Source organism: Mytilus trossulus, chromosome 1 (genome assembly GCF_036588685.1).
Source record: "Mytilus trossulus isolate FHL-02 chromosome 1, PNRI_Mtr1.1.1.hap1, whole genome shotgun sequence".
NCBI lineage: Eukaryota > Metazoa > Mollusca > Bivalvia > Mytilida > Mytilidae > Mytilus > Mytilus trossulus.
In genome coordinates this window covers 67,467,933-67,481,438 of record NC_086373.1, presented here as the reverse complement: position 1 = coordinate 67,481,438, position 13,506 = coordinate 67,467,933, and the positions used below count along the sequence as shown (strand labels likewise).

The 13,506-nt window shown below is 29.0% G+C and overlaps 1 protein-coding gene across 3 annotated transcripts in view; it reads right to left on the bottom strand.

The window, feature by feature from the left end:
• Positions 1-452: 452 nt before the first annotated feature.
• The window catches only part of LOC134683027 (plexin-A4-like), a 95,570-nt gene continuing 82,516 nt past the window's right edge, over positions 453-13,506 (bottom strand). For 2 of the 3 annotated variants that reach the window (XM_063542039.1, XM_063542049.1), the window contains exons 28-34: positions 12,039-12,166; positions 11,448-11,547; positions 11,143-11,249; positions 8,635-8,903; positions 7,125-7,413; positions 6,471-6,545; positions 453-5,884 (exon numbers count right to left, since the gene is read on the bottom strand). In XM_063542039.1, the coding sequence (XP_063398109.1) occupies positions 5,783-5,884; positions 6,471-6,545; positions 7,125-7,413; positions 8,635-8,903; positions 11,143-11,249; positions 11,448-11,547; positions 12,039-12,166 (1,070 nt within the window). In that variant the 3' untranslated portion in view covers positions 453-5,782. The remainder of the gene's footprint in view (positions 5,885-6,470; positions 6,546-7,124; positions 7,414-8,634; positions 8,904-11,142; positions 11,250-11,447; positions 11,548-12,038; positions 12,167-13,506) is intronic. The other variant, XM_063542057.1, reaches the window with a different exon arrangement.

Genomic DNA, 13,506 nt, shown 5'->3' with positions numbered 1-13,506 from the left:
TTCAAAATGTAGGGTTATTCTTATCCTAAGTTTTCAGATGCTTTATCTTTTGTCTTGTTTGTTTAAATATATTTATTTAAAATGGATTGGGAAACAAGTTTTGCAACTTATATTAATCCCTTTCCACTTTGCGGGTGCAAGTTCTGCCTTGTAGCGGCATTAGCCTACTTTTTTTTGAAATCTACAAGGGTGTCTTTAATGTGCAAGAGATATGGCTCTCTCTTTACACGGGTCTGCCATTTATCGTCTCCTTCCGACGCACTATCATCGTTTCCTCAAGACCATACTCGCAAATGGTGTCGAGGGAGAGCCAAAAATTGAGTTCCTGAAATTTTCATCCCAAACGGGAATCGAACCAGGAATCTTTGTGTTTTGTCTTGTTGTCTCAAGCACTCCTAGAGCTGTATACAATAACGTCAAACATTATTTCAAATTCAAAAACAAAAACAAAATCATACTTATATTTTTATTTTTATAAATTTCAACAGTTTTTGACATTTTCTTATATATCAAAATTACTACAAAACGCTTCTATTCTCATACAACTTAAGATAAAAATTTTACAACCATTTTTCAACTTTCACACACTTCAAAATACTTCCTGTTTACATTACTGACTAAATATACGCTACTGTAAACAAGTATTTATTTTCTGATGATATGGGCTTACAATAATTCTTTCTTTGCAGCACAAGTCCCTATTCAACTATTTTTTATTGTAAGGAATCCACTTCTGACTCTAACTGTTTGGAATACTTCTATAAAATATTTAATTTCACCCTAATCAATTTTTAAAATGATTTTTATGAAATTTTTGGTAAACATATTGTGTTGATATGTCATTTTACTATTGCAGTAAAATATGTACTCATATGTCCAAACCATTAACTTTAATGAAGGAATTTGAGATTGTTAATAAAATAGGAATTCATATACTGTACCCTAAATAAAAGTATCCTTACTTTCTGAAATTGCATTAAAAACTACACCCTTATTTGAAAGAAATCCTAAAAATTAAAAAATTATAAATAAACTTTCAACAAGGAAGTAAGTTCCATATACAATCTGAGAAGTGGATTCCACAGTGATTATTTTTAGACATCTGTCCATACTACATGCTCATGATTTGAAATATTTTTCAATATTTTAAAATTCTTGTAAATTTCTTATTAAGCTAAGAAAAAAACATTACTAAAACTATATTTGTACATGATCAGTCTCATAAATATTATATAATATTTCTGTGGTTATATTTCTGACTAGAATCAACCTATGCTCATAAGTTTGTAGTATAATGCAAGAAAAATAAATCATTTATAAATTATGTTTACCAACACTTAAGCCTAAATTTAAAGTATAAACTGTATATCCAAAAGATAAATCTACAAGAGTGTACTTTCTAATATTAAAGTTTTGATAGTTTAACCAATCTACCGGTAATAAATATATGAAAATGGTTCAGTTTTGAGTAATGACCGATTTACCGTTAATAAATATATGAAAATTGTTCCGTTTTGAGTAATGTGGCTATCTGTGAAATGAGTGCAATTTTAATTTCATAATAGCTTTTTAGAATGAAATGAGATTCTACACGGATGGAACTAAATAAAGGTATACTTAGTAATTACTTATTATATACTGATTTTCCAAAAATTAAAAGCTATTTCAGAATGGAAATTGAAACGAAGAACTAATATCCAAAACTTTATACTGAAAAGGTTACAAATTGTAATTTGAAGATTCTGAATTTTTTGCATTCTTCAGAATTATGAATGTACATGATTTACTTTTGTATAAAATTCTACATACATGGAAAATAGTCGTTGAAACAATCAACATTCATAAATTTCTGTTATGGTGCAACTAATAGTTATTGCATACACATGATCACTCAGAAATAGGTAGAAGACATATGATTTTATTACTGGAAAAATGAAAATACTGTAAATTCATAATTTTTTAACCATGTTTTAAATATTGCAAAAATTGTGATAGGATCAGTAAAATTTTGCAAGCAGAATTTTTCAATTACTGAAATCGCACTGATTAATCTCATAATTTTTCCATCGCTCTACAATTACATTAATAAATGTATGAAACAAATTTTGAACTTTCGGTATTTTAGATATTTCAATCCTGACCTTTTTTCCAAAATATTTCACTTTTTTTAAAAGAATTTTTAACCCTAACCATTCAAGAGTTATCACACATAAGCAATAACTTTATAATGTCAACTACAAATTGTATTCTCTTTTCTCATTACAAAAACTGTGATCAAATTTTAAAAATTTGAATAAATGACTTTTTTCATCAAAGCACAATACACTAAAAATACACATACCATAAGCCCTATATCAACTACATTTGCATAGTTAAATCTGAGCAAATATTAAACAATTTAGCACTGTTTGAAATATTTAACTAGTGAAAAATAAAACTACATTCAAAATTAAAGCAAAAACATTTTAAAACAACCTACTTTTTGCATATTACAATCATTATTGAAACGAAAACACTTTTCAGGGTCAATTATTTCAAAATGACAACAGTTTTGGAATACTATTGGAGAAAAATCAAACTAGAACAAAAACAACCAGCAAAATTCAGTTCTTGTATAGCACACAATCTCGATTCATCTGCAGTATTGGCAAGATACTTATAAACCTTTAAATCAATATGAACAAATATTTATGCAAAAATACTTTCAAACCTTTAATTATTTCTTTGAAAACTACAACTACATGCTGCAAAATCTACATCTACATGAACACATTGAATAACCAACAAAATATTTCAACATTTGAAAAACATGTCAATGCATGTCATAAAATCAGTCAAAGATAAAATGAACAAATATTGAACAACAAAACAAAATGGCTGACAGACAGATAGATAACTTGCATTTGAATGAAAATCCTTTGAAAATTTCTTTCCTACTGTTAAAGCTTCATAATTTATAAAATCTTTTTAACACTACTACAGTACTAAGTAAATTTAATCCAAGGGGTACTTAATTACGGCCTTTTATCTGATGCATTCTGGGTGTTTTCTATTTTAGCAGCTTTAGTGGTCTGTTATCAACCTCAATTAGTGCAACCTTACTGGTAAAAAATTAACAAAAATAAACATGGTAGATCAAACTTAAAAATTTCTCAAAGCCACCTTTTTTTGTTTTTATGTGACCTTGTAAAAAGAATTAAAATATAATCATTTCAAAATAACAAAACTTCACAACTTGGTAATTGGAGCTTATGCAGTGTATATGGTATACAGGTATTAAGTATAAAGTGTTTATGAGTGGGAAGTTTCTGAATACTATTTTGGGGGACAACATCAACTTATTGTTAATATAAAAAATATTTAAAAATATTGCCCTACATCAAAACAATCACAGAACTCAAGTGGAATGTTCTGTCACAAGCACCATTGTAATTAATCTACAAAAATTAAAATTACACTAAAATGATTGAAACATCTAATGATTGTTCCATAAAAAAAAGTAAAACTACTAAATCCAGCCATTTAGCATTCAAGGTATAAATTTGTACTGAATATAAAGTTTCATCAACAGCAATTGATAACGGTCTCCCAAGGGTACTGTAAAATTTTATAATATAATTTAACAATACTGAATAACAAATTCAGAAAGCATTAGCTATATGAGATTTCTGTTTAGATGAAAAGTCAAATGTAAAACTTTTCACCGCTATTTTTATATGGATAACAATAATGCCATAAATTTTTTGGTATACGACTGTCGACATGAGATAACCGATGGTATATATTATTATGAAACTGAGTATTTTGTTCAAATGAGGAGAAATGAGTTATTATTTTTAGCAGAAATTTATTCTCAAAAAGGTTACAAAAATATTGTTTTCTTTATAGCAAAAAATTCTCCTTATTTCTATACTACTGATGAAATACTTTTGGTGTTCTGAAATACTAAATAAATAGCTACTTAGGGCAAGGTGAGCCAATGCAATGTGTATTTCCTATCCTATTCTACAACAGTGAAACTTATTTGCCTATAGCAAAAAATAATGTATATGGACTAAATGAAATGAAATTTAACTTGTAAGGATCACAAATCTTCAAACTTAAAAAATTTGTCAAACTAATATTCATATTTTACATAAAAACACCACTCAATTAGATTAATTTCTAAATATTGCATAGACTGTACAGATTATTGTTCTCTTTCATTTCATATTTCGGGGGGGGGGGGATCTATCCTAAGTTATTTATTGCTTAGAATTTTTGGAAGAAATTTCATTTTTAAACGTTCATCTAAGAAAACTAATTGCTTTATCCGTATATGTTCAAAAGTTGCAAAAAAATACAGAATTGTGTAACATTTCAATAATGCAAAACTGTTATAATTTTCAATTTTGGCAAGAGCATGAAGATCATAAGAAGTATTTATTTTTTCTAATTTTAACATGAAACAATCTACATAGAAATGCAACCAGTAAAGAGTACTGTTAAACAGAAAAATATTCTTATGGTAAAAGTGCAAGTCGACAGGGGGAAAAAAATCCTTTTAAATCTATACAGTTTTGTGATAAAAAGGAGTGTTTTCACATCACTATCCCCTCCGTTCAGAATAATGAATATGTATAATGATATTTAAACCTTATGCAGCAATTTGTTTCTGGAATATTTTTTATTACATAGTTACCATGGTAACTTGTAAACAAATCCATCTCTTTGGTAAAATATGATATGATTCTAAATATAAACAATGTTGTCTACACTAATAATGAAAGAAAAATCATGAAAATAATTCCCTTTCCTCTAAAGCTATAACAAATGACAAAATTGGACAGTTATATACATCTGAGGAAACAGATATACATATAAAATGAGATCGTATATAAAACATGCATAATTATTGTTTTTATAAATTTGATATTATGAACATATTACAAATTACAAAAACACTATACTAAAATCTTTGGCACAATGGTCAGATTTTCTAGTGATAAAAGTTTTTAACAGTGAGCATTCTGCCTTCTGTCAGAATAAAAATGATTTTTCTATACAAATTCTATTTAAATATTTGGTAACATTAATTCACCTCAAAGTCTGAGCTTTGTTTCTTCAACAAATTTACAAATTCTAAACTGTTAATAGAAATATATCTTTATATCAAACTATCAAAGCTATCATAGAAATAATTTATCAGAGAAAATGTTGTAAAGCATTAAAATTATGGCACCATGAAATGAAATCGGTGGCAATGCCATGTCCTGCACGGAACAGTAAAAATATGACAACATTTGTATAAAACATCCTGGATAATACATATTTCACTGCTTAATTGACATAAGAAAATCACACTTGTTAACTTATGTTAAAAAAAAAGAGTTACTTCCCTTTATAATTAAAAAAAATCCATTTTTTTCTATTTCTTCAAAAATATTCCTCCCCTACAAACTTACAAACCATAATTCTTACAATAACCATACTATTAACAAAGATGATATTTTCTTATACAAAGAGAGAAAACTTTTTAAATTAAGAAAATCATGAAAAACTTCTCTAGGCACAAAAGTCTTATAATACAAGTAGAAACAATTTTCATCAACAAATAATTTCAAACATTATCAAAATAAACATAAAAAACAAATTATTTGCAATAGTCTTTTTCTCTTTTTACAGCATAGCAACTGACTACATGTACATGTTTTTTATACAGTTAGAAATGAATACAAATGAATTGATGAAATATGTATTATCACAGCAGTAAACATAGCACTAAAATGTCCTGAGATTTCTGTCAGCAGTACACTTCTTTATCCATCGCTAACCTCACTTGCTCTAACTTGAACTGCAATCTATTTTTCTTTGCAAATTCATCCTCTTCCAATGCTTGCCATAACTACAAAACAGAATACCACAATATTTATAAATAATTTTTCTTAGCATTGTTTGAAATTATACATTTGTAATTTTATGGAATAAATGCCATTTTCTACACTCCTAAACTGTCCTAGCATATTTGCTAATAATGTATGGTACCTTTCATTTTAACATTGCCTACACCAAGTCAGGAAAAGGAGAGTCAATCATCAACTGTTCCAATGATAAGTGTTTGCAGATTTTCTACATTAATGAAGTGGTGTATATATAGAAATTTAATATACCTCAAAAATTTCAAAAGTATACATGTTATTTCAATTACCATCTTGGCACAGTTTCTGCAAGCACAATAAAATAATTTAAAACATTTTTTTTTTTACTTTAATAGTATATTTACCTTTTGAATCTAAAGTAAAGTTAGATCTTGAAAATAATTTTTTGTCAGTTTAACACAAATTTATTGAAAACTGTTATTACAACTAATGTTTTAAATAACTTATATACTGCCAGTTATAGTGCCAATAGAGAAAAGACACAGGTTGTAGAGGTAGTAATTAAAGTAAAATGTAATGGAAGTTTGTTGTATGTGAGAAGAATCAACTAACCTCTTCATTATATTTCATAACATATTTATACAGTTCATGTAATGCCGCTGTAGTGTTGAATTCATCTTGATGAACCTACAAGGAAAATTGTTCAATCAGCAAAAGTACATCATGAAATTGAAAATATCAAAACTTTATTATACTGTGCAGATACATTTACATTCCAGATGGAGTTGAGCGTCAACAGTTTATATTTACATGATAAATTATAGCCAGTACTGTAAATTCAAAATTTACTTCAAATGTTTTTCAATATACGCCTTTAATATACCGTATATTAAAAGTGTATATTGAAAAAACATCTGGAATAAATTTTGAATTTACAGTACTGGCTATAATTTATCATGTAAATATAAACTATATCATATACCAAGGACAAAGCTAACAAGAATAGTTTGGAAAGAAATATTAGAACTTGAACGAATACCATACTAAAATTTCTTTCTCTCATTTAGCAGGAAAACATTCCTCTAAAAGCAATTTTTATACCTTATTTTATCATATATATATTTTTTTAAAGACCTTTGGACATGGCCAATGCAAAATAGCTTGGAGTGGTTAAAAAAATAATCTACTCCTCTAACTGATATAAGGTGATAAACATATGAAAATGTTGAATGATCTGCAATAAAGTAAATCATTAAAATATATTACCCTAGATTCCTCAGTCATCATGGCTGTCATGTCTTGATCACTGATGGCGGGCATCATCGTAATATCTTGATAATACCGTTCCACCCATTTCTTAAATTTAGGAATATCCTTAGCAAATAATAGTTTACTAGAAGGTGAGTCCTTCCCCAATCGATGGGGGCTCTGTGAACACGAGTCCATGAATGTTTGAGCTACTACACTTAAACACGAGTCAACAATGTTTGATTTATAAATGTCAAATACAAAGTTTGGATTCTTTATCACATTCACCCAGAATCTCAGAGGCAAGCTGAAAAAAAGTCAAAAATGGAAATTAGTACAAATATGTGTATAAAGGAACCTTGTTTGAAAAACACTTACTTCTGTACCTGAAAACCAATTCTCAAAGGTTAATATGTATCATAATCAAGTTGTATTTGTGTGTATGTTTAAGCTGTTCTCTTAATCTGTCAAAATGATGTTGCCTTTCTGCTTTGGTACATTTCGTTACTTGGGCTTTTTCCGACGTAGTCGGTATAGTTTCAGTTTGTGCACTTTGAACTTAAGGAGGCTTAACTATGGCAACAGAATACGCATGCTCGAAAAATCCTTTCTGTGATTGGACAAAATGCTGTCATGCTGGGTGATTTGGTTGTGTTTGAAAAAACGTTTCGAAAATTATATCGTGATGGAAAGCAAGTAAAAAACTATAAATATTTGAACTAGATCTTACAAAGATTTATATTTTCATTAAAATAATTGTTTCTCCAATAGCTCTTTGCATCCATGACAGCTGTTTATTCAGGACAATAATATAATTTTTAATGTAAACTTTGGTGTAAGAACTTACATGACTTTTAAAACGCACCTACACATGTGATATTTCCGCAGGGTTTTGGTGAAGGTAAACAGAAAGATACTACTTATACTACCAAAAGTTTCAAGCTTTGTTAACCATGAATTAAGTTTAATGTAAACAGTAGTAAATTTATATTTGTTTCTTGTTATTTGCACTGGATTTTTTGACAAAATTTTTAGGTGTCATCACCAGACTTAGTAAAGAATTTTTTGTAGTAATATTCAGATGCAGATTTTATTAAAGAGATCCTGCATCATTAAGTCATTGTGCTTCTGAAGGTTATCGAAATGATAGTTTTAAACATACACTCAAATTTGAATACGTCGGATATCTTTTTTAAAGATAGTTCTTGGTTCACATTTATTTAATCTTACTATTTTCCATGAGCTGTGCACACTGTTAATTTATAATTCAGTTTATTGGTGTATTTTTATCTGTTACTATCTTTCTCTCAACTACCCTATTGATTTTAATTTCAAACTGTACAAATTATTATCACTTTGTCTTTGATTGTTTACTATCAAATTGAGAACTAGCCAGTTGATCCTTAATTTTAATATATACAAATTCAAATCAGTTTCTTAAATTGTCCTTGATTGCCTCCTATAAAACTGACAACTACCTATGTCATCCTTAATTTCAAACTATGAAAATCTCTATTATTCAACTTACCTATTGGATTTCCATGTATATACAACTTCTTGGTCCTGTATATTATGTAACAATGCTTGATCATCTAAGAAATCAAACATATACTTAATGGCAAGAGGGAGTGCGTTCCCTCGGTGAGCAATACTGAAAATTCTCTCAAACAAGTCGTCAACATACTGTTGTAGGGTACCCTTTGTAGCTAGTAATCTCGTCAAATAGATCTCAGACACCATTTTGCTTCCACGATCTGTTCCTTCTTTGTTGAAGTTTTCAGATTCATGTGGTCGCACCTATTTAAGGAAAAATATATGATAAACTGCTGTTTCTATTTGGATTAATTCAAAAAATATACTTAGTACACATAAAACTTTTAGCTCTATAATCCATGTTGTCCTCATGTCAGAGGAATTATAGGTACAAATTAATTTTCTTTTTGTTTTGTTGTTTATATTTAAATTTTCATCCTAAAACTATGTTTTTATCACAAAAAGTCAACTGCTGTATCCCCTATTCATGTCATTTTTACCTAATATGTTTGTTTGCTTTGTTCATTGTTGTCAATAAAATGGAATTATATACGACTGTCATACAAGTGAGAGGTTTAGCTAGATATACAGTTTTAATCTACAATTTTCTACATAAGAAAAAGCCTTTACCAAGTCAGGAAAGTGACTGTAGATTTCCTTTTGTTTGATGTGATTGAGCTTTTGATCTTGCCATTTGATAAGGGGACATCTGTCCTGAATTTTCCATGTTTTTTTTTTTTTTTTGTAAATCAAATACTTTTAAGAGATAATGGGATAAGCAACTTTGAAGATTACCAAATATATACTTTATAATGTAATGAGTATGTATCGAGATCTCATCATAGCTATGATTAACTTACTAAATGATAAACTTTATTGACACCAGCAATCTCCATCTCTAAAGCTACAATTCATGGCGTAACTGTTCTATTTATAGATATGATTAACTTACTAAATGATAAACTTTATTGACACCAGCAATCTCCATCTCTAAAGCTACGTTCTGTGGCGTAACTGTTCTATTTATAGATATGATTAACTTACTAAATGATAAACTTTATTGACACCAGCAATCTCCATCTCTAAAGCTACAATCTGTGGTGTAACTGTTCTATTTATAGATATGATTAACTTACTAAATGATAAACTTTATTGACACCAGCAATCTCCATCTCTAAAGCTACGTTCTGTGGCGTAACTGTTCTATTTATAGATATGATTAACTTACTAAATGATAAACTTTATTGACACCAGCAATCTCCATTTCTAAAGCTACGTTCTGTGGCGTAACTGTTCTATTTATAGATATGATTAACTTACTAAATGATAAACTTTATTGACACCAGCAATCTCCATCTCTAAAGCTACGTTCTGTGGCGTAACTGTTCTATTTATAGATATGATTAACTTACTAAATGATAAACTTTATTGACACCAGCAATCTCCATTTCTAAAGCTACGTTCTGTGGCGTAACTGTTCTATTTATAGATATGATTAACTTACTAAATGATAAACTTTATTGACACCAGCAATCTCCATCTCTAAAGCTACGTTCTGTGGCGTAACTGTTCTATTTATAGATATGATTAACTTACTAAATGATAAACTTTATTGACACCAGCAATCTCCATTTCTAAAGCTACGTTCTGTGGCGTAACTGTTCTATTTATAGATATGATTAACTTACTAAATGATAAACTTTATTGACACCAGCAATCTCCATCTCTAAAGCTACGTTCTGTGGCGTAACTGTTCTATTTATAGATATGATTAACTTACTAAATGATAAACTTTATTGACACCAGCAATCTCCATTTCTAAAGCTACGTTCTGTGGCGTAACTGTTCTATTTATAGATATGATTAACTTACTAAATGATAAACTTTATTGACACCAGCAATCTCCATCTCTAAAGCTACGTTCTGTGGCGTAACTGTTCTATTTATAGATATGATTAACTTACTAAATGATAAACTTTATTGACATTTCTAAAGCTACGTTCTGTGGCGTAACTGTTCTATTTATAGATATGATTAACTTACTAAATGATAAACTTTATTGACACCAGCAATCTCCATCTCTAAAGCTACATTCTGTGGCGTAACTGTTCTATTTATAGATATGATTAACTTACTAAATGATAAACTTTATTGACACCAGCAATCTCCATTTCTAAAGCTACGTTCTGTGGCGTAACTGTTCTATTTATAGATATGATTAACTTACTAAATGATAAACTTTATTGACACCAGCAATCTCCATCTCTAAAGCTACGTTCTGTGGCGTAACTGTTCTATTTATAGATATGATTAACTTACTAAATGATAAACTTTATTGACACCAGCAATCTCCATTTCTAAAGCTACGTTCTGTGGCGTAACTGTTCTATTTATAGATATGATTAACTTACTAAATGATAAACTTTATTGACACCAGCAATCTCCATCTCTAAAGCTACGTTCTGTGGCGTAACTGTTCTATTTATAGATATGATTAACTTACTAAATGATAAACTTTATTGACACCAGCAATCTCCATTTCTAAAGCTACGTTCTGTGGCGTAACTGTTCTATTTAATGAAGGACTTCTGGTAGAAAAAGGAAAATTGTCTGAAATGAAAAAGTTAAAACATTAAAGATACTACCCCAATTGTATCTGGTACACCAAAGGTATAAAATCCTCAAAACATGTTTTTTTACCTTATAAACAAGAATAAGGTAAATATTATTATTTATTTGGTAATAGTCAGAACAGAACATGATTTTTTCATTAATTTTAACTCATAAAGCACTAAAGACAATACTGACCATAGAATTTGGAGCCTGATTTCTCTGATGAATTCAGCGAGGACTGATTGAACTGGACTGTCTGTTTTGGCACTAATGACATGTAGGCTCCATCATTAACCTATAATCAAAAGATTACAGATTCAGATTCAATATTTTATTATAGTCTCACTACAATGTGTACTCAAATCCAGCTCATTACTCCACTTATGTAAGGCATTATAGCAGTAATGAAGTGCTTGTGAGCACATTAGTGTAAAGATTGCTTGGATTTTTGCATTGTGAATTTAAAACAAAATTTTGAAATGAGTTTTCTTCCACTGTCTATGATTGTTGGTAGAACATCCATTCATTTATCTGCAACTGAAGTATTTAGATAGAATTTTTTTTTTTACTAGTATGATTTTACACATACACATCATTTTGTAACTGGAATAGATAAGGTCTGAGATATGGTTAAGTATACCATTAACTATCCATCCAGTGGCAATACAGTTTGAATGAACTTTGTGTGATCTTTACCCAAAGAACCTCATTTTTCAGTTTATAGATTATTCTTGGAAACTTTAGACACATTTTTTGGTAGATCTTATATCAACGCAATAAACTTACCTTATAATGTAGTAAAGTATTTATCCTTCTGTACTCCCCTTCTTGTTTTGTCGTGTTGTCATCATCTTGTAAGATTAAGCGACCTTTTGTGCCGCTGTTCCATTCTGTAGAAGATGGATCAAACAACACTGTAACCATGGAAATAATACATATAAAAACCCACTCTCAGACCTCTGCAGTGTAGCAGACAATAATCGTCATGGTGATGATGGTGATGATGAGGATGAACAAGAAAATAATATGAAACAACAAATTTTGCAACTTCCAAACCTTAGGTCTGAACTTATAAGGATTTACAGCCCATTGGATTTAGGGTGTAGGTAAAGGTAATATGTTTGGTTAGCTTGCTTGCTAGTTAAACTGTGAAGTCATTATTAGGTAAGGTATACTACTCACCTTTCAGAGTAATCTAGTCCTAAAGACAAATAGATCGGTTATCTGTGTGACTAGTCTCTCTTTAAGGAGGGTAGTTTACCTTACATAATAACCACTTCATGGTTCAGCAAGCAAGCAAGTTAAAGATATTACTGTTACTTACTTCTTCTCATTTACATTAATTTATTCCTGATATAAAATATTTTTGGAAAATGTCCCAATTCTTTGTATTCAGGAAAATGAGGATTAAACATTGATGTATAAATTATCTCCCCTTTTTTTAATTTGAACAGAGAACTGCTTTTTCTAAATGAATGGCTTAGATGATAATATTGCAAAAATGCAAAATTTGTTGTTGAATTCAATACCATCAATGAACAACCAAGTGAAATATTTTTTCTTTTTTTTCTTTCAAAACATGACTTTCATTTCTTTTTACCATATAGATTTTGAATTGAAACAGGTTAACTTTCAGTGATGGTATTAAGAAAATGATATAAGAATAATCTAAAAATCTAGAACTAAAACTAATTAGAAGAAAAATGAACCAGCAACAAATAACAATTTTCCTTCACCAGTAGCATACAACATTGAAAATACAAGTAAAAGATAACATATTTTATATGTAAATATGATTATTTGTTCTTATTTTGTTCATATTTTATAAGTTACATTGATTAGTAATCTTTTATTAACTGCAACACGCTATAAAAACAAATTAATCATTATAAAAACAGTTCCCAATTGTCCCACATTTAAACTTCCCAATTGTCCCACAAACATATTCCCGATTGTCCCACAAAATTTCATTACATTTTTACCTGTAATTTCAAAAAGTGGGACAATCGGGAAGACACCTTTTATATCATGCACATATATTTACTATTTCCAAAACTATGTCTTTCAAATTATCCCCCCTTGCCTATTTCAAATAAATAAATAACCCTTAAATATGAATATGAAATCATTTAATGAGCAAAAATTGTGTAAAATTTATGTAGAAATAGCATTTTCACATGGTCCTATATTTTTGTTTCCAATTTGGAACATAAGCAGTTTAGAATAAATGTTTAGCATTAGATTACGATCCAAA